This window comes from Mastacembelus armatus, chromosome 14 (genome assembly GCF_900324485.2).
Source record: "Mastacembelus armatus chromosome 14, fMasArm1.2, whole genome shotgun sequence".
NCBI lineage: Eukaryota > Metazoa > Chordata > Actinopteri > Synbranchiformes > Mastacembelidae > Mastacembelus > Mastacembelus armatus.
This window is the reverse complement of record NC_046646.1, coordinates 8,589,147-8,610,434: the sequence shown is the minus strand read 5'-3', so window position 1 is coordinate 8,610,434 and position 21,288 is coordinate 8,589,147. Positions and strand designations below refer to the sequence as shown.

Sequence of the window (21,288 nt, the reverse complement as noted above, 5' to 3'; positions counted from 1 at the left end):
GCACAGTAAAGATTAAACATCCAAGTAAAATATGAATAAGCACAACACATTTTTTGAGTGCTGTGGGACTGTAAGTAAAAAAATTGCCGGGGGTGTTGTAGTCTTAATTAACATTAAGTTTAAATTAAACTTGAGACATTTCTCTAACTTAACAGCTGAATGTGTAATGCAGTAACTGTTACTTGGAATCATTTTCTGACTTGCTTGAGGGCTCTTGGCCTGACTCAACAAAGACTTTTGAAAACTACTTTCAAACTACTTTCAAACTCTGGCTTTAATGTATATTGTTTCTAATGTTAATGCATTTCTTTGCCTCTGTAAAGTACAATTTAAATGCTATTTAAATAAAGCTGTTTTGCCTTACCTTGCTTCCAGCAACTAGAGCTGGGTCTTGGTTCTGAGACTAAAACAGCCAAACCTGCCTTGACATACATCAGTATCATCATGCAGATGTACTTGATGCAGTATATCAGAAACCTCTAGGAGAGGCCTGTTCTTTATGTCAGTGGCACAGTGCAAGGTAGCAATATAACAACAGCATAGCAACATAGGGATAAGACGAAAACAAATTGGTCCATGAGGGAGCTAAAGGCCAGGAGACCACTGGCCTTTAGCTTACCCTCAGGGTAGCTGAGCCACAGAGTGGGAGATGCAGTCTCAGGTGGTCTGCAAGTAAACCACCACACTGTTCAAATGTTGCAATTAACCAAATGTCATGAGTCACAAATCAACCTTTCAAGACAGGGTTACACAGAATCATACTGAAAAGGCTGTCCCCCACATGTTGGAAAAATTTCATAAAATGATGCCGCTCGCACCGTATTGAGATCTAAAGGAAAGATAAAGCAGCAATAATTAATATATGCAGAGAAAGATATTACAGCAGTTCATATAGCCTACAGCACGCTGAGTGGAAAGTCTGGCTGTTATGTACATTATTAAAAGGCTAAACAAAATACAGTACAATGAATGCAGTTAGGTCCTCTGCCTGTGCCGCAGACTGTGAAATATAACAACCTGCTTTGCAAATCACAATATTGGGTGTGCTTCAAAACACAAAGTGGAGCTTTATAAGCTGTATAATCGCACTGTCTACAGTTCCTTTGTAAACATATTATTTTTAACATGTATAAAACTGGCTCTGCGCTTAGGTGGAAGCTCTACTGATACGAATATCCTGTATGGAAATTTCTTAATAATCTGTACAACTGTCTGATTTGGGCGAAGGTGATTGTGTTTTTGTAAACTCCAGCCTGTCATTATTATTCATTTTAATTAATGTTCTCCTAGATAAGGGGTTGATTTGAACACAAAAGATTATTTTATTTTATTATTTTGCACCCACAATCAGAGCGCTCCTCTCGCAGGGCACACTACAGTTTGTTCCAGTTAGTCTAATCTGGGTATTTTAGGTGGACAAATGCACTGGCACAATGACAAAACACTGAGTTTAGTTAAATTATGGTGATTATGTTAATGCAATATTTGTCATAGACATGCTGGAAATAATTCAGCACTTATTCTACCATTTGTTGATTATAATTATGGAATACAAGAAAACATGTGAATTTGTTGTTTTTTCTCGCCTCATTTACACAAAAGTAAAAGGTTAGGGTCAGAGCAGCTCTCCCAGTCCTGATCTGGCTCAGCCCAGACTTTTCAACATGAAAGGTTAAAAATACACAAAATTATTTTCAAACCTAGAAACCACCCAAAGCTCTCTTAAATAGGAACAGCTTCATTTTTTTAAGCAGCTGATTACTCACAAATGATGTAGGGAAGGAGCCACTTTATTACCACAGTATCATATAATGGTGATCTGTAGTGTTAATGTGTTTTCATTGTAAGCAAAAAATGAACCTGGCTGGCTTTGTTGACGTTACTACTAGTGCTTTCTGTAGAAAAAGAGCTGCATTACAAATATTTTTCAGCTGCTCAAAGCCAAGTCCAAAGCAGTGAAGCAGTTTGAGACCAAATTGTTCTCTTGGGGGCTGAAATTGTATTTCAGCAAAGCATTTCTTAGAGTAAACAGATTTTTCATCTAACCCAAACCACAGCACCCCATAAAATAACCACACCATTGTTAGACTAGTATATTAAGTGTCATCTTTATAAGACAGAGCTGTAGTTCTGTGAATGCAGGTGGAGCCCTGTAATTGGGCTCCTGTGGGCTTGGCTGTGTTTTCCTGTTCTTCCATTAATTCTCGTGCACTACAAACTGGGTAAATTAGGAGGAGCATGTAGACTTGGTGGTGGGATTGTGTGTGTGTGTGTGCGTGTGTGTGTGTGTGTGTGTGTACAGAACAGTGCAGACACATTGTGTCAAAGTGAGTACAGAACTGACTACACAACTCTAATTTTCTGTCCTTACAGCAATTCTGGAAAACCAACCAGTTGGATTTAAACCTTAAATGCCAGATTGCACATTGTGGCCCTGACCTGCACAACATCTGCAGACAGTACTAATCCTCATCTGTCCTCCTCGAGATACAAATATTGGCAGGCTGTCCCACACAGTGCATAGCACCTGATGTACTGCAACGTCCCCTAAAGCTATCCCCCCCAGAACTGTCCAGATTTGTGCTAGTAATAGCAGAATTATCTCCATGTGGCATAGTGGTATCATAACAGAGATAACAGTGATGGAATGAAGGTTAATCGGAAATGCTGCAAAACAATCCATGCCAGAGAAAAGTCAAGCTATGATTAAGACAAAATATGTTTTTAAAAACACCACCATACATTTAAGTAATGTGCAATGTGAAATTCAAAGCATACCCTTTACAGCGTGACGACATGATAACATCTATTAAACACAACTGATGCAGACATTGGTCAGTCATATAACTTATTTAAATTTGAAAGGTTTCATAGCCATAAATATTTTAACCTATTTTAACCTAACCTAAACCATCAATCTAATGAATGTGTTCACAGCATGTATGAGATCATTTTAACTGGCTTAAAGTGTAGAAAAAGAATTTCAAATTTCCAAATGGATGTTTGGTGGGTAAATGCAAACAGTACATTTGACTCAAAGACACCGTGAGGAGAGATCTGGTTAATTTTCACATACACAATTTATTTTGCATCAAAGGATTGAAAAACGGCCCTACTATATGTGGCTATGTATTCCTGAGGGCAAACCAATCTGGCAGGTAAAGATTCTTCAAAGGGAGAGCCATTACCAGAACAATGATCAGAACAAAACCATCCAAAGACGTGTAAAACATCGCATTGTGAATCTCACTGGCAGAAAATACTAATTGGCTGCATTTAAACATTTCCAAAGATCTTTAAATTTGTCTTTCAAGTCTATACATCTTTGTAATATAGTGTAAATCCATTAGCATTTAACAGTTTAGCACATAGCAACAAACCTAGAATCATTTTGTTGATGTTTAACATCACACATAGCTGTCATTAAATCTTATTTGTCCTCTGGTGACATCAGGACAACGCATTTTTCTCTGCTCCACTAAGGTAATGCATGGACTGTGGCTTCCACTCAGTCACTTTCATCTTCCCATCTCCCTTTCCTGTCATATTGTCCTCTGAATATTGCACACATCATCATGTGCAATTGGAAAAGAAAGAAATATATATATTATTTATCAACATGGTTTTTGGGAATGGCAGAGAAGTGACACATACCTACTTTCCCATGTCTTTGCTTTGGATATCACAACTGATGTTTTGCTTCTTTTTTTTTTTTTTTTACCATAAATATTCTGGTAAACATTTTGTGAGAGACACTGTTAGTATAATGCATAAAAGGATTTCCAGACAGAAGTATTAAACACAGTTATTTTGGCATATCATTTCCAAGTATTTATCTGTGTTCCTCCCTTGTAACTCTCAATATATGAGTATTTCTCAAAACAAATACAGCACAGCCAAGCATATATCTTCTGTTTAGGTTCTGTTTAGCATAGACATCCCTCTTTGCCATTATGAATCTCCTCCTCAGCTCAGCTGACAATGGGTTTGTGCTTGTTTTCACCAAAACGCTCTGTGCAAAGTACAACGATACAGTAGCTTCATCAAAATAAGCTAGGAGTTTGAGCATTAATGAAAAATGATTCACAGTAATAAATCACAAAAGAGACAACGATAGGTTTGGCTTGCATAGCAAAGCAAAAGAAAAACATTAAAAAATATATTTACAAATTATGCAAGTCCATATTCATTTCAATTAGTCATTTTGTTGTGATTTTTCTTCTTTACCTCCACTGTGTGAACTGCTGTACACCATGTGACAGAAAATAGAAGAGGACATGTAACATACTGTTTACTCTTTTAAAAGGCGGAGTGGGGGTGGGGGAAGGATTAAAATAACAGTGAGACTGGTGTCTGTGTCTGTACATGACATTTACAGCTCAGCATTTTATCTCACACCCTGTTTCTTTGTCTTCTGTCTTCTCTCCATCTTCCAAACATCATTCTGTGGGGCACGCAGAGAGAAAATCTCACAGCGCTTACAAACAAGGTGTCCTGGGACAGGCAGCAACTGCAGCAACCGATGCTTCACAAAGACTCTGAAACAGAGGCGGGTAGACACAGCAAGAACAACAATGTAAAATCTAGGTGACAGTGAAGACTTCATTCTTAATATGTGCATCTTTGTTTTCCAGCTTGGTGGGATTACAAGATTTGTACCAAGTATCACAGCTATACTACATATTGTAGCTACTCTGCAGTCCTTGTTTCTTGAGCTGTGATTGGTATTTGGGCACTACAGGAAAATGTTGGTGTATTTCAGGGTAGCTGGCAGAGTAGTTTGGTAACCTCAGGCAGTTATTCCAGGCAGCAGCTTGTTTACTTTTGGTCGGACTCAAAGGAGACAAACTTTTGAAATGATTCATGTTTATTTGTAAAGCTGTGTAGCTTTTGGAAGTTCGGCATTTCCCTAAATCACTACACAGACTTAGCTGGACTCATAGAGTACCAATACTTCCTTTAATGTTGTTCAGAGAACTTTGTAATCAACAAAGTTGTCAGACACAGCATCAATTTACACACATTTCAACTTCTGCAGCTCCTTAAAAGCAATGAGGGAGCTTTTTTTTATTTTTACATGTCTACAGTTTTGTCCTTTCATTTTCATGTCCTGTCAGTGCTTTAATCTCTGTTGAGAAATGTGCACTAATAACTACATTGTGGTGCTGTCAGCAACTGACTAGAAGAAGCAAATCTGAATTGTGTGAACTTTCTTTACAAAAGAAGTGACAGCTCCTAATTACAAGTGAGGTTCCACTCCATATGCTTCTTTCAAACAGAGAATTTTGATTTTCCTTATTGAGCTTTATTATAAGGTTTATAAATATACTATAGCTTTTGTGTTAATCTTTGCCAGAGTTTATCAAAATACAATAATGGAATGGATTGATAAAAATGCACATAGAGCTTTGATAAAACTGGCATATTATTGTTTTCCACTGATGCTTTGTTGCATCAGGTTATATCCGGTATTTGTCCTCATGAGGATAAACACTCACAGTGTTCCCTCTTCTCTGTGCTGTTTGTAGGAGGATGCCCGTTGTGGGAGGGATCTGTGCCAGGTCTCTTATGGGAAGCCCTACTGAGGGTGGCCCTGTTGGATGCTGTTGTGCCGCTCCAGGAAGCCATATGCTGCTGCTCCAGTGTCGACACAGTCACCATGCACTCCTCAGAGGGGTCTGTGGCTGCAGCTGCCCATGAGCTGTGCATGTGGGAGCCGCTGCTGTGCAGAGACTTCATGGATGGTGTGTGGGCTGTTGAGTGAATGAGGATATTTGGCATACAAATAAGTTACCATGATATGGACTCTTCTTGTTGGATGATCCTCTGATAAATAATAGAACTTACTATCTGGATTGGTGTCTCTCTGTCTGGGCAGAGTCCCAACCTGATCTGTCTGAGGTTTGAGGCCAGTCAGTGGTGCCCTCTTGTGGCCAAAGCTATGTGTGCCCTGTGCACCATGGTCCGCTGAGCCAGAGCTTTCTGAGTGACACTGCTGGGAGGTTTTACCTACAGTGAATGGCAGAGAGAGAGAGAGTTCATGAAGATAACATTTTGGCTAAGCATGCCTGGACTAGTATTTGACTTACAGATAGTGGATTGACCTGGACACTAAAGTGTGATGTGAATGTGCCAAACAATCGGTCAGATATGTCACCTGTAGTCGCCACATTAATTACTAAATATTTTGCTGTTTTATGTCAACATGTGATGTCTCGATAGAAGGTGTAAAGATGATTCACACACCGTTTTCATCACACTGCATATTTAACAACTCCTTAATATTTAGAATGAAGTATACATGAAAGATGTCTAACCAAACCTGCCACTTAAAGCAAGAAGCCCCAACTACATCACCGCTCCCCCTATGGAAATACTGCCACCACTCTGGCTTTGTTCATGTTTTGATTCACTGATTTTCAGATATTATCTCTGCCTGAATGCATTTCTACTACATCAACTTGAAATATGTGACAGCTGAACATGAGACAATACAATGTCTGCATTGCTAATGTTTGCGAATATTTTTAGTCACACTGACCTGTATTATGCCCTGTCCTATTAAAAAAATATATTCTCAATGCACAATTCATCTCTTAACCTATCAAACAATGGAGTCTAAAAATGGTACAGTTCTGTCTCTGTGGGAGAAACTTTCAAGATTCAGACAGAACCTTTTTTTATAAATACATCAAATCTTAAATGTTAGATGTGACTTTTCAGTAGAGCCTTTTGAAGTTAAAAGATGTTTAACGTCTATGCAAGAATGGCTTCGAGAAAGTTTTAACAGACTGCCTGAATAGCTCTCTGAGACTAAAAAAGCACAGCCAGTATTTGAAAAATATGAATTTGAAAGTTTTACTTTATGTTAACTATGATATCTATATTAATTCTGATTGTCAATCAATGTCCCTGATGGTACATAAACATGTTTCTGCTCTACAGTCAGTAGGTGATTTGTTAATTTTTAACAAGGGAGAAGGCCCAATGGACCCACCACCCCCCCCACCCCAGCCCCACCCCCACACCACCAACATGCACACTTGTAAAATGTCCACCACCTAAAAGAAATTGTTGCAGGACTCCTTAATCATAACTGTACCATTTCTAATACTACAATTCCATGTTACCCAGTTGTCTTCATTCTGTCCCTACTACAATTGCTACAGTTTTATTACTGTGTATTAACGTCATGAGTAAATATACGTGCTGAACCGCAAATCACACCAGTGTGACTGTACGTTCGAATCACTTAACAGGGGGATGCATTTTGGTAATTTCGCTAACAAGAGGGATAGCATCCCTCCCCTCCCCCCACCTCTTTCTACAGCGTAATATCCTAAAAGGACTAGTGCGTGGGTGTGTGCTCTTATGTGTGTGTGATTAAATTGGCTATTGTAATCTTTGGTCTTTGTGCTGTGCAGTGTGTCTATAAGTGATAGTTCAGTCAACAGATGGCACAGTGTTTTCTGCCTCAGTGGCCCAAACCCTATTGGAACTCAGAACAATATTGGACGATTCCCAAAATCCCAATTATATTGAAATATGGCATTTTTCTGAATATTCAGTGTCAATGCTATTGATTAGTGAAAGGTTGTGGTTAAAATTTTAAAAACATTACCACTCTTACCTGAAGAACACACTGAAAAATGTTATGGGAGTTAAACTGTGTGCTGCAAAATCGTTCAATATGAAGGCAATCCCTAGGCACAATGGGCTACCAGGCTGAGTGGCTACAGCAAGAAGAAGCAACTGTATCGTTAGAAATGCGTATTCAGTGTATGCATAAAACAGTCAATGTAAGGTGCACAGGGAGCAACAAATATTTCCAAATGTGCATATTCTGCATCTGCAACAAAGACTTTTACAAATAGCTGTAATCTTAAATGTAGTGTCATTTGAATAAGAATAAATCAAATGATTGCTTTTTAAAAAACTATTATAATGATATTATACTCAAAATATATATTTTTTTCCATCAATTCAAATATTTTCATGCCTTCCTACTCAATGTGATGTATTGTTGAAGTTGTCTTGTACGGTTTAGGGTACTTGCTCGATCATGGTCACATTTTGTGTTTCAGCACATTTTAAGTGGTAGAAATAATACAATGAGGCCAGTTAGTTGTAGGCCTGACTTCTTACTATCTCTGCCCCCTGCAGTCTAGCTCCTATTTAAAAAACAATTGCCTGACTACAATTTCTTTTACTGCTCGTCAAACATACCTGAGCCCTCAAGGTTGTCCATGCTGTGACCAGGAGTGTATTCGAAGCCACCCAGATTCTTTGACACCACAGCATATCTTTCATCCTCCTCCTCATCCTCCTCTTCTTCAGAAAGGAGAGTGGCACCCAAATCAGAGCCTAGTGTACTGGACATGAAGTCCATGGGGGGGGCGGTAGTCGTGTTGGACATGTTAGGACTGCTCTTCATGTGCCTAATTAATTGTGGGAAAATACTGTATATTAATGAACAGAATACATTAAATAAAAAAAATGGAGGTCAGATAATGAGCAACAGGAATGCAAAACAAGCCTCAAAATGCAGAATCAGTGCATATTCAGAAAGGCAGCACTGCGGTGTGCAGAGACTATAAATGCCTGCAGTGATTTCGCTGATTACTTTCTCAGTGGTGGTGTGTGTTGTGCTAACACAATGGAGTTGTAATTGGACTGGATAAAGGATATCTGGATAGGCCGGGCTGTCACCAACATGCCTGTTATCTCCTCCACAGCTGTCCTCCATGATGGCTCACATCCCGCCATAGAGGAGATGCATGCATAATTACCAACTCTATTTACTGATGTCAGAACAGCATGTTAGACTAAACCCAGTCATTACCCTCTAACACATGTCACCACTGACTTGTCAAGTTTTCCAAAGCTCCATCAAAGGTGTAATCAATGGAGCGCTCTTTTTATTGCTTGCAAAAAACATGGACTGCAGGTTCGAGGTGACATGTGTAAATACCAGCATTATAAGATGCTCAAACATTGGCCATTGATATGCAAAACCAAACTCTCAACAGAATAAAATGAATAAAATTACAGGTACCTCTTCGTCTGTGAGAAACATTTTTGACCGACAAGGCCTTCAAATGATCTGACAGTTGCACTGATCTTGTTTTAGCCAAGAAATACATAATTAGAGAAGGCAGGTGCCTTCAAGGTGTAGCTACTTGGAGCTAGTATCCTTACCAGGCCTGCTTGGCCACCTCATATTGGTAAGCTCTGGTCAGCTCGTCCAAGTGGGCCTGCAAAATAGATTGCATTTCCTCATGGTGGGCAGAGCTGAGAGAGGAAGACGAGGGCTGGTTGAAGGGAGCTGCTGCCGGAGAGGAAGATCTTCCTCTCAGAGGAGGAGTCGGACCCCTCTCTTCCTCGATCTCATTGTCCAGATTCTGGTGGCGGTAGGTCTGGAGAGACATGGATGGTGCCCAGTTGTTGCTGTCATATCTGGCATGTGGACAAAATGGTTTTTGGTATTAATAAACACATGTGCTTAGCTGAATTACTAATAGCATATTTATTGTTGAAAAGAACAGAAATATGTCAGGATTTTAAAACATAAAAATATTCTCACCATGAAGAACTTATCTTAACATAAATCTAAACAATCATACCATGCACTAATTTTACTGTAGTTTTTCTAGTTGTTCAAAATGTTAATGGCCTGCTTTTTTCTACAGGTAGAAGATACTGTGTTTGCATGTGTCGATGTTTTTTTGTAGGTTTGTGTGTTCCAGGGCAGAGATTGATGAGATATGAATGTATCTTACCCTCCTCCATGGTTTTCCTGAGGGTAACGGTCAAGGTCAACCTCAGTGCCAGGGAGTGGGTGCATGGGTGGTGGAGGCAGGGGCATGTTTGCCCAACATGTCCCATTTGATTTAGAGGTCTTTGTTCCACCCTTCACCTTCTTTTTCTTTCCAACCTTTGCACCTGAGGGTAGATGAAGAGGGAAGGAAGTTTAGTTTAGTCTTCTCTGCACAATATGCCAGCCCACAAACATTATTCTACAGTGAATGTACACTGTAGTCTTGAAAGCTATCTGAACATTGTTCACATCGTTCTCGTCCTTACGGTTCATTATTCATCTTTTTGGTATTTCTTAAAAAGGCTTCAAAATCTGTAGCAAAATACTTTAAGATGTGTCTATGCAGCTTCCTTCCACTTCCTCTACTTTATTTTTCTAAAACCTGACATTTAGCTGAGCACAAATGTACAGACAAAAATGCCTCCATGACTTTATATATATGAAGTGAGGGATTTTTCTGCCATCACTAATCAAGTTAACCCAAAGAAATGCATCATGCATCATGACTGTGTGACATTTCTGGGCTAGATAAGCTCCCAGGGTAGAATTGTGATGAAGACAGAAGAGTAATTAACAACATTATCCTAAGGGTCCATTTTCAGTGAATATGTAAATAAATTTCCTCCTTTCTGTTTTGCTCATTCCCTGATTTAGTTTGCCAACTTGCTTTTACTGGGCATTCAATTGCACTGCTGCAGCCCTCAGAGGTCCAATATAAATACACAAGAGCACCAACATCATTCCAATATGAAGGGAAAAAAAACCACACCAAGCTTAATCTTTGCACATTTCATTATGGCCCCTACCACTGCCAGGCCGTCTGTCAGTTAGCGAGTAGCCCAGGTTTGCTATTTCCTGCTGGGCTCGGAGAGAAGCCTTCCAGCGGGGATCTGGCCTGTCCACAGCCAGCTCGTGGAAACTGTTGGACTGGAGTATCTGAGTGGTGGCGTAAGGGGTGGGCTGAGTGCCTCGCCCTGGGCTGCTGTAGGCTGCCTTCCCCATGAAGTCAATACTGCTGTAGATGGCACCATCAGACAGCATGGTGCCTGTCTTCTCCACCGCTGCAGACGGTAAAACATCTGAGACAAAGGAGGAGGGCGACAGAGCGAGGAGGGAAAGAGAAAGGGGGATCATGGAGAGATACTTTGACATGAAGTTAACGATCTTTAAGGTCATTAACACTCCCTGCTGCTGTGGCACTCTGTTTTAGTTAAATACAAGTCTCAAATGGATTTGATATAAATGAAAGTGATTACCTACAACCATAATTAACATGCAACACACTACAGGAGAGAGTGTTCACAAGAGTGATACTCAAAGAGAGTTAACCTTCAGTTCTACTGTCCTGCACACACAGCCTCCTGCTCACCGGGGGTTCTAATGAGCTCAGAGAACATGCAAACACACAAATACGTAATGCAAACACACAAACCTGGACTATCAATCCTCTACAACCTTAGAAAATGCACAATGGCAGAGCATGTCAGGAACTCAGCATACACAAACACCACAATTCTAAGCCAAATATCAGGCTTGTCAAATCAAATTAGCAAAGCACAGGCCTCAAATGCTCTTTTAATTTGGTTGTGCGTGTTTGTTTGTATGTGTGCTTATGCATGATGTCCTGTCACTGTGCTTCCCAAAGGATGAACATCAAAACTGTCCAACCAGGCATTGCTAAAACTGTACTCTGCATCACCCCAGCCTATTTATGTTTCTTACCTCCTCGCCCAAAGTTGCTGCCACCCTTTGGGCTCCCTAGACCCCCATTAGCTGGGAGGCTAGTGGAGGGCCAGGAGTCAGCTAGCCAAGGCAGACCTGGGTCACCTGCTTTCAACAGCCCCGGACGGCTGTGAGATGTTTGTGGTGAGAGAAAATAAAGAAGGAGGTGTGTGTTACACAAAGACACTGTTAAATATCCAGCTTGCATAGTAACAGTATTGCTCATTTTCTTCCTGCTGCATCAACAACAAATTGATGTGAAAACTCATTCAGCATATTCTCGCCTGTGGAGCAGCCTGGTGCACAGGCAACAATAAACAAGACAGAGACATAAAATGGCAAGTCTATAAATCAGACTTCTGCATCCCCTTAGCTCCAGCACTCCTAGCCCTCCCTGAAGAAACAAGGCAGACCTAAATACACATTAAATCCACCTTAGAGCCTTAGCACAACAAAAATTTACATTTTAAATTGAGAATCATAGACAGCCTCTGGCGGATTAGCTACACTGGTGCACCATCTCCATGGCAACCGAGACAGCAAAAGCCCATTAGGTGGTTTGGGAAAGCTAACATGTCATTTTGTCTCAGTGAAATACAACAGTCATGAATGTAGGCTTTGACTTCAAGGTAGGAAAGTTGTGGGCTGCAATTCAAAAAGAAAGAAAAGACAATTTACAACCGCACATCATAACAGCTGCTCTAAAAATGGCAAAATTCACATGCCTCATGCATCTGGTCTGCATATGTTTACCTAATGTGGGGCTACACAGTGAATGTGCCGCTGAACCTGAATTGCCAAGAGAACTGTTCACAGCTGACTTGGTGATGGCTCAAAGGTGTTCAAACAATTATGTCAATAATTTCCCTTTTAAAATACACGATCACATAAATACATTAACATATATTTACTTACAAATACATGCCATCACCAACACAATTACACATATTTGCATATTTAGTGTGGAGAAACACACTCACATGCAAGAGGCAAGAAACTGTTTATTTTTAGTTCATTATTTCAAACATTTGTTCTGGCTCTGGGCTTATCTGCTGCTTGCTTAGGTGTGAGAAAAAAACAAAGAGGGAAGGGGGAGGAATAAAAAAAAAAACAAGAGAACCTTCATTCTTTCACTTTCTACAAACCAAATTCATTTAATTCTATTTGCTGTTTCTCTACACTCTGCTATTCAGTGCATACAAAGGTAGTTTACAGTTTGAGCATTTTGAGCAGGCAGGACATTTTAATGGCTCATGTACCTCCACTGTGTGGAGTTTCATGATCCAACAACCTTTTTTTTTTTGTTCTCATCCCCACATACGACCCATCATAGTGCACTGTATGCCAACCTTTTTAAACAGCACATTCATCACCTCTCCCCTCCTCCCACAACCTCTTACTCTGCCAGCAACCTCAAATAAACTGAGAGAGAGCCAGTGAATAAAATAGTGCTCCACCTGTGTTAATTGGAAGCACTCACTTCAAAGGAGTGATTAATGATTTCATCAAGTGTACATCAGTGCAAATCATACACTGATTTGAGGGTGAATATTGGAACATATATGTAAATTCCAATCATCATGAAAGAACTAAGGTACTACAATAGGGTTTGTCATTGAGAATGCAGAGTAGGCACTGCGCTGTGGCACTAAAACAGTGGGAAGGCTCTAGCTGTAGGGTTTCTTGGTTATTATAAGGTAATTTAAACGCTTACCTTCCATTTCGAATCAGGCCTCTGTCTCTTTGGAAAGTAACTTAAAAAGAAAAGAAGTAGGGCAAAATAATTAAACCACTATATTGTCTAAAAATGTACATAAGCACAATCAATCATTTCAAATACAGGCAGCTAAATTACTGTGGTATTTTAAAATGTAATGCACAAATGTAAAGACATACCTGCACGAGTAAACGTAAAGGACTGAACTGCAATTCAAAAAGACAGGGAAAGTGTTCATGTCAAAGGGCAAGCAAACCTTCCTCAATTATTAGACACATTCATGAAGTCATTTGTGAAATATGGATCAAGGATGTTCGATTTTAGCTTGGTTTGGCCATCTACTGCTAGTGTCATACTGGTACTTGTCAGATTTGGATGAAACTGGCAGCGTTAATGCATCCAATCACTGCATTCTAGTGATTTCACAAATTATACTGATTGCTCTAAAGGGTAAAGTTCAAGTGAGGGTGACTCATTTGACCCCTTTTTGGCCTGGGGCATCCTCTTGCTTTTGTAAATGTATTTCTTCCAAAACACACTCTAGACTGTGTAGGCTGGCTTAAAAAAAGAGAGAGGATATTTTATATTAACAGTTACATTTATTTTAATGGAAATGTGATGTTTTGGAATTAAACTCCTCAATTTATTTTGAGAAAAGGGATCAGAGAAGCAGCACTCAATCATGCAAATCCCTATTGAATTAGGACATCACAACAATCCAGAGTCACTAAAAAGCTGCAGTACAGATTATGATAATGGCACACAGCTATATGCTTGACTCAAAGTAGGAGAAAAAAAAATAAAAATTCATACCTAAACCTAGACACACCTTGAGCTACTGTGCAAACAACACCAGCTATGGTCTGATAATGGAAGGGCATGTTAAATTACTTATCACACATGAATGTATTAGAGTGTTGAGGCGCAGTGCTGATGAAACTCAGCACTGTTGATGCATATCAGTGCACACTAAATTAAAGTAAATAGGGCCTATTTCCACCTGTACCGAATATATCTCCTTTGTTCTGCATTTTAGCCAGCTCGAATGGAGTCACATCTGTGATGACATCAGCATTTACTGGAGAGAGAGAGAAACCCACTGTGCTTTGAGATTCTGTGTTGATGCAGAACCATGTAAATATATATATATATTTTTTTTACCAGCATAGTTGCTGAGTCCCTTCCTCTTTTTTCTCCTCCAGTACAGCCAGGCACTGAAGCCCATGAGGACGATCCAGCAGGCCCCTCCCAGACCAGCAATGAAGGCCGGTTGCTTCACAACATCTGAGATGCTATTGTTTCCCTCTGATCCCGTCATTACATCTCTCAGTTCTGCACCTGGGGGCATTGCATACAAAATACACACCCACACATAGAAAAGTAACAGATGAGTTGTTAAATGTCCACATGAACTACTGTACACGTGATTGAACAAATGATTGTATTTTGATTCCAATAAACTTGGTATAAAGTAATTAAATAATATCATCCATTATCTATGCCCGCTTATTTCTAACTAGGGTCACAGGGATCTGCTGGAGCCTATAAAATCAATCAACCACTGTGGTCTTCAACTTCCAACATGCAAAAGCAAAAAAAAAAAAAACAGTCCAAAATATGTGAAGAGATTACCATTACTATTTGCTTGGGTTTATGTGTTTTTTTAGCAGGCAACTCACTTACAGAGAAACAAAAGGGTCAAATTTCAGGTCAAAACATACAAAAATTAAAATAAATAAATAAACCCAAAACAGCAAAATACTGTATATCAAACGTCAGACAACATGGACCACAGGAACACCACGAATAAATAGAAAAACAACACACAGGGCAACTATGATAAAAAGAAATAAAGAAAAAACAGCATCAGTGCATCCAATATGTAGGCAGAGTTAATCAATTCAGTGGTGCACTTATCAACTTGAGCTGCAAGACACGAGATTGACAGAACAGCTCTGGCAGAGTTTGATTTTCTGTTGCGGCTACTGTGCTGTGAAATTAGATTCACAGTCTCCAGCAGGAAACTCCCCCCATCATTAAGTTTCAGTCCACATGCCTCTGTTTCCCTTTCTCTGGGCGTTAAGGGTGTTATTATATATCAGTCAAAAGTCACAGATGAAGAACATCTGGCCTGGGCTCCCATATTGATTCTGGGATTATGTACTTCTGGCATCCTTTAGCTATTTGATAAGATGTGATACGCTGATAAGCTCCTACAAAAACACTGTACTTTGTTCATGCCAGCTACCCACATATTGAAGAGGATTATTGATATGGCTAACAATACTTGGCACTGTGCTACCAGACACTAGACTTAATGAACCACTATTGATTTCTCGGCAGATGTCTGCGCTGTAAAGCGCAATCTTTTTTTTTTCAACTGTGATAAACTGATAAATCATTTTTCCAGACCCCCCATCTGTCATGGAGACCCAGGTCCCCGATCGTGAGGTTATTTCATTTTACTCCACATTTGGGGTGTGTGAGTGAATTACCCAAAATGATGAGCTGGGGTTTACTCTTAACCCCCACCCCTGCACTGGTGCCTGCAGCCACCTCCACGCGGTACTGCACTCCTGTCTGCAGGCCCCCGACAACCACTGAACGGATGGTTGCATCCACAGACTTATTGACATGAAACCGCGTTTCATTGGCCAAACACCAGATCTGACAAAGACAGACATGCCAGACAGAATTAACTTTAAGGTGGTACAGTAGTAGAGTACAAAATATTCAGCTTGGTACAGTGCATCAGGTGCAGACTTTGATCCAACCTTGTACTCCTGGATGATGCCATTCTGTTGATCAGAGGGAGGAGGGTCCCATGACACGCTGATGGACGTGCTGTTATGGCTGCCTACTGTCAACACTGTGACTTGCTGTGGAGGTGCACTGGGTGCTGATTGGTTCAAAGGTGGGTGGGTGGGAGGGGGGCACAAAGACACAAAGGAAATGCATAAGAAAAAGGAATAAAATGATTTATATTGTGTTACAACAAAGAATGGAGCATCTCCCATTTTTTTTATTTATCATGTCAAAGAAGGATTTGTCTCACACACTACCTCAATTCATATTCATACAGAAAGCCATACAACTAGGTATTTTCTAAGCCAGTGTGGCAGATGGCTACCAGAGCACTTCATCTCAATTTCATATCTTAATGGTAAGTTTTTTTGTTTTTTTTTCCATAACTGGGATTCACTGGGGCAGAACAAATACACAATTCTTTATTATTATACTCAATTTAGGACTCCATTTTATTACTGCCATCCAAAGTTATACATAAATTGTTGTTTAATAATTGCACAAATGATGACAATTCCAAGCAAGTTTAGATGTAAGTGGATTTTCCTCTGCCAAAATCTGTTCTGTCTTCTATATTTCTTCATGTTTAAAATGTACCAAACTGGTCTGACATCCTGCATGGACATATATTTAAAGAGACCTCAGGCAGCAGGAGGCAAACACGAGATCTGTGCAACTGACCAAATCATCACATTGTTCCTCATGATTCCCATTAAAACTACCATTATGTTCTGAGTGAGTGGGTGAAATAACTATTGTCAACCCAATTAAGGAGCTGCAAAAAAAATAATGGCATCTGCAGTGGATCCATGCAAGCAAAACATTGAATGTCAAAACAATCAGAGAGGCTAAAGCAGGTAGGCAATAATGCTACCTGCAGCAAATAGGACAATCCCACATACTGTGACTTAAACCCTGGATAAACCATGACTGCTCTAGATTGACTTGGTTGGTTTAAAATGCAGAGAATATGTCTCACAGTGGCAACAGAAAGTCATGTAAATAGTGCATGTTTGGGATGATATGATCTAATGAAGCCAGGTCATATCAGAAGTATCATAATAATGCCTGTCCTCTGACAAAAGGATAGCCCTTAGCATCTGGCTCAGTTATTTCATATACAGTAGGAAGAGATGCTTTGAGCTGGAAAGATGGAATAAACCTCCGTGACTGACTTCACTTGCGCTTCAGAGAGAAGCTCTAAACAGATACAGCAATATCTGAAAAATATGTGACAACCTGGCAGTACAAAGGAATTAAGTCAGCCATATGAGATACAGTTTATTTTTATTACATTCAACACACTGACTTAACACAGTTTGAAGGTATCTATATTCAGCCATTTAGACTGTATTGACTTTCTGAAGCAATTACTGTTAAACCAACTCTCTCAGACATGCTGTCAAAATATAGTGATGATTCCAGTGTCCAGAAAGCAAAATCACTTTGATGACACAACAGCCTGATATAAAACTCAACAAAACATCCTAGGGTACGTAGAGAGAATGAAATCATTAATTAACCTATTAAGGGAAAGAACAAACAAACAAACAAACAAAAAGCTCTGATAGTGCAAGACTTCATCCAGTAAGAGTCTGTTTATCGACTGATTTGATTAGCACGGATAAATAAATAAATAATTCATAGACACAAAGCTGTTCAAAAGACAAGCTGCAGCAGCCAAATGTTGGACAGTTGAACTAGCACATGAATGCAGAATAATCACTGCGGCTTGAAATGAAAAAAAAAAAATGTTCAGTAGTGGAAATTGCACATCTGGACCTTGGGCTTCAGCCAAAAACTGCCTATTAGTTTTTGAAATAGCTTCCTAAAAATACACAAACAAACAAACAAACAAAAAACAGATGAAGAGACATCATGTCAACACTAACAATTAAAATCTCATACTAATCAGTGATTATACTGATTTTAAGTTATTTCATATTTATACAATTCCTACAAGCCAGCAGGACAGAATATCAGCAACTGCTACATAGTGTATGTGAAAGTTGATAGAATTAATAATAAAATATGAGGGAAGTAGACTGGGAGTAAGACTGACAGATGTTTTGCACTGGCATGTTTTATGGGATACATGCAGGTAAGCAAGTAAGGTCCTGTTTTTTAAATGTCACTTCAGTCATGCTGTTTCAGCAAACTGATGGAGCTTGCCCAATCGGTCAAAGGCTTACATTAGGAGAAGACAGGAAGCATTAAGTGTAATTCTGCAATTTCCGTATGTATGAACAACAATCCCTGAGGATGAATAATGGCTACATTACCAGTAAAGACATGAGGTAATATTACAATAAATGGTCACAACTCCAGAAAACTTCAGAGTATGTTCCTAATAATGTGACTAATGCTGTACATAAGACTGATGAACTTGTCACTAGAGAGTAGTTTAAGGCAATTAATGCTTCCAGTGTGTGAAGGCACAATTCAGGTTTTACCCACAGCTGTGCAATTAAACTGAAGCCACATACACTGCATAATGTCCTGATATACAGGACATAAAGTGGTAAACATAACCTGTTATCCAAATGGGTGCATCAATTAGGCTAATTAATTGATGAATTAGCAAACACTTCTATGTAAACATACCTGTCTCAGTATTGTAGGATTCCACACAGGATGGCTTTATTTTTTTATCCTCACTGCATTACCCTCACCAATACACCCTCAACTTAACAGCTGTAAGTGCTGGTGATTTAAACACACAATGGCATTTCTTTCAAATTGCCATTAGTGGTGGAAAGCCTGAGCAACCTATGGATGATAGTGATGGGCTTGACGTCACAGAGGCTGCTATCTCTGGCCACTTTGGTCTATTGGACAACTCATCGATGGGTTGTAAGTCTCATTAATCTTAGCAGATTAAGACACTGTTTTCTCCAGTGAGCCTGTGTGGCCATTTTAATTGGACTCCAGCGAGGCAAGTTTCTCTTTCTCCACCAGTTGTGACCCCTCCTTATCCTCTTACTGGGAGGAAGATGCAGTACTGTGATCCTCTCATCATCAAGCAGACATGAGGTTGGTTATTTTCATGACTTGCTCTCAGTGCAAAGCCATGTTCTATGCTGTCTAACTGGAGGAATTATCCAGCCATTCAACACGACTTTTGTGAATTAAGTAAGCAAGTTTATTTATCACCTTGGAAATACAGTGATAATAGTAGCAGGGTCACTGACTCGCTCTTATCTCGTACTCTACATCAATAAAGCTACACATGTTGCGAGTCAGAGGGGAAGATGCATTTGACTTAGGTTATAAAGTGTATATTTGCAGTGTGTAAAGTTGACTATTTACATGTGTTTCAATTAATTAATTACATATTTACAAGTAGCAATGTTCATATTATTAACCAGTATAATAAAAAATAATCTGCAGAATAAGAGCAACAGCTACTTAGCTGGCATGTGAACACATCGATGCCAATAAGCAAAAATCTATCTGTGGATAAAGATCATGTCAAATGGTTAAAAGCTCTGGAGAAAGCTAGTGGATGGGCATTTGATTAGATGTTTGCAGTAGATGCTTTCCTTTTTTTTTTTTTTTGCTTGAGTGTTTTCACTCTGGACTGCCAGGCTTTTAGTAGATTTGAGCCACATTTTTTATTCTATATTATTTTACATTTGGGCAAATTGGAACCATTAAAGGTATGTCCAGTTAGCTATTATTTGATTTCCTATTTGCAATGAACCCACTGATGTTCAGAGAACTATCACTGGATTACTTTAATAGTGAATTAAACTGAATCATAGGAAGTCTTTTATTTTTTTCTCCAGATTTAACAAAGACATTTTGCAACAGATATAATAAATAATAATATCCTTGGAAAGGATAAGTCACACTGAATGTTAAAGTATTTGAAGGGTGTATGTTATGACTGAGAAGAAGCAGGGCTTCTTTTACAGTATGCAATGTGTGTAAGCGACAGCGGGTTAAGGCTACATTTGATTATACAAATCATACTGCAATTTGTCTAGTTTTCAGATCAAGTATGTTACGGATGTTATTTGTGCATCAAACAGTGATAAACTGACCTGCATGATAGAAGGAGAAGGAAAAGCAATAAAACTCAATGGAAATTGAGACTGTGTGTGTGTGTGTGTGTGTGTGTGTGCGTGTGTGTGTGTGTGTGTGTGTGTTTCTTAGTGAAGGGGGAGTCATATCACACAGGTCTGGTTGGTGTGTGACAGAGACATGGCAGCAGGGGTCCACAGAGAAGCAGAGAGAGAGTTGAGCTTATGTCAAAGGAGACAGTTTCTGCCCTCCCCCTCTGCCCACCAACCCACTGAGGCCTGGGCTTGTCACAGACCCCCACTGTGCTGTCTAGGAGACCTGTTTTCACACACAGGGGACATGGCACTGCAGCAGCATGTGTGTGTGGGCGGGTGTACTTGAAATACCATCATTCATTACTATTTAGCCATGAAGCTATTACCAGCAGCAGCTAATAAAAAAGGCAGGCAGAATCAGTTACACAAGAGCATCTGCTCATACATAAGTCACTTAATCTTACATTTCCTGCAACACAATGTTGGCAGACAAATAGATTTTTGTTTGTGAATTTGTTGCTCACCTTCTTCCATGGTACGTGCTGTCATGGATTCACTGTCTGCACCCTGGAACTCATTAAAGTATGGCCGCACTTTAATCTCATAGACAATGCCTTTTTTCAGTCCAGAGAGAGTTATGTCCCTCTCTGAGGCGACCTTCAAGTCCTGTATCTGCCATGGCCCTGGGGAGGGAAGCCCTGATGTTTGTCGGTACAGAACCCGGTAGCCTTGAATAAACTGGGATGGATTGTCCACCTGAGAGGAAAAGAATAGAAGAGGCTGTGGGATGAGGACATGTTAACAATGTCGGGAGGTGTCATACATCTGTGCGAACTACACTGTGGCTGTGGATCAGTATTCAGTTTGTGCCCTCTCTTAGTGACAGTGTACACTTAGTTAATCATAGTTTATTTAGTAGCAAAGACACAAGAAACCACATAAGGAGAATATAATGTAGTATACTGTATCTAGAAAGACTGAGCAGCCTCCTGTGTCTGAACTTTTAAAGACTAGATAACAATTTTTTTTCTTGAGTAGCTATTTCAAGGGAGGAGTAAAAAATGTAACAGAAAGAACTATAGTAATGGCTTGTTAACAAGGAGAGAAGCAAGAAAGGGATTTTATAAATGATATAAAGCAGCTGTTTATCATCAGACCACTCCGTA

General features: G+C 39.6%; 1 protein-coding gene across 2 annotated transcripts in view; it reads right to left on the bottom strand.

The window, feature by feature from the left end:
- Positions 1-3,061: 3,061 nt before the first annotated feature.
- The window catches only part of LOC113143387 (roundabout homolog 2-like), a 72,685-nt gene continuing 54,458 nt past the window's right edge, over positions 3,062-21,288 (bottom strand). For both annotated transcript variants that reach the window (XM_026328976.1, XM_026328977.1), the window contains 14 exons: positions 20,647-20,878; positions 16,031-16,155; positions 15,752-15,923; positions 14,418-14,594; positions 13,436-13,462; positions 13,254-13,293; positions 11,540-11,667; positions 10,624-10,896; positions 9,780-9,942; positions 9,199-9,456; positions 8,227-8,438; positions 5,848-6,009; positions 5,499-5,753; positions 3,062-4,538 (listed from right to left, as the gene is read on the bottom strand). In XM_026328976.1, coding sequence (XP_026184761.1) covers positions 4,537-4,538; positions 5,499-5,753; positions 5,848-6,009; positions 8,227-8,438; positions 9,199-9,456; positions 9,780-9,942; positions 10,624-10,896; positions 11,540-11,667; positions 13,254-13,293; positions 13,436-13,462; positions 14,418-14,594; positions 15,752-15,923; positions 16,031-16,155; positions 20,647-20,878 — 2,226 coding nt within the window. In that variant the 3' untranslated portion in view covers positions 3,062-4,536. The remainder of the gene's footprint in view (positions 4,539-5,498; positions 5,754-5,847; positions 6,010-8,226; positions 8,439-9,198; positions 9,457-9,779; positions 9,943-10,623; positions 10,897-11,539; positions 11,668-13,253; positions 13,294-13,435; positions 13,463-14,417; positions 14,595-15,751; positions 15,924-16,030; positions 16,156-20,646; positions 20,879-21,288) is intronic.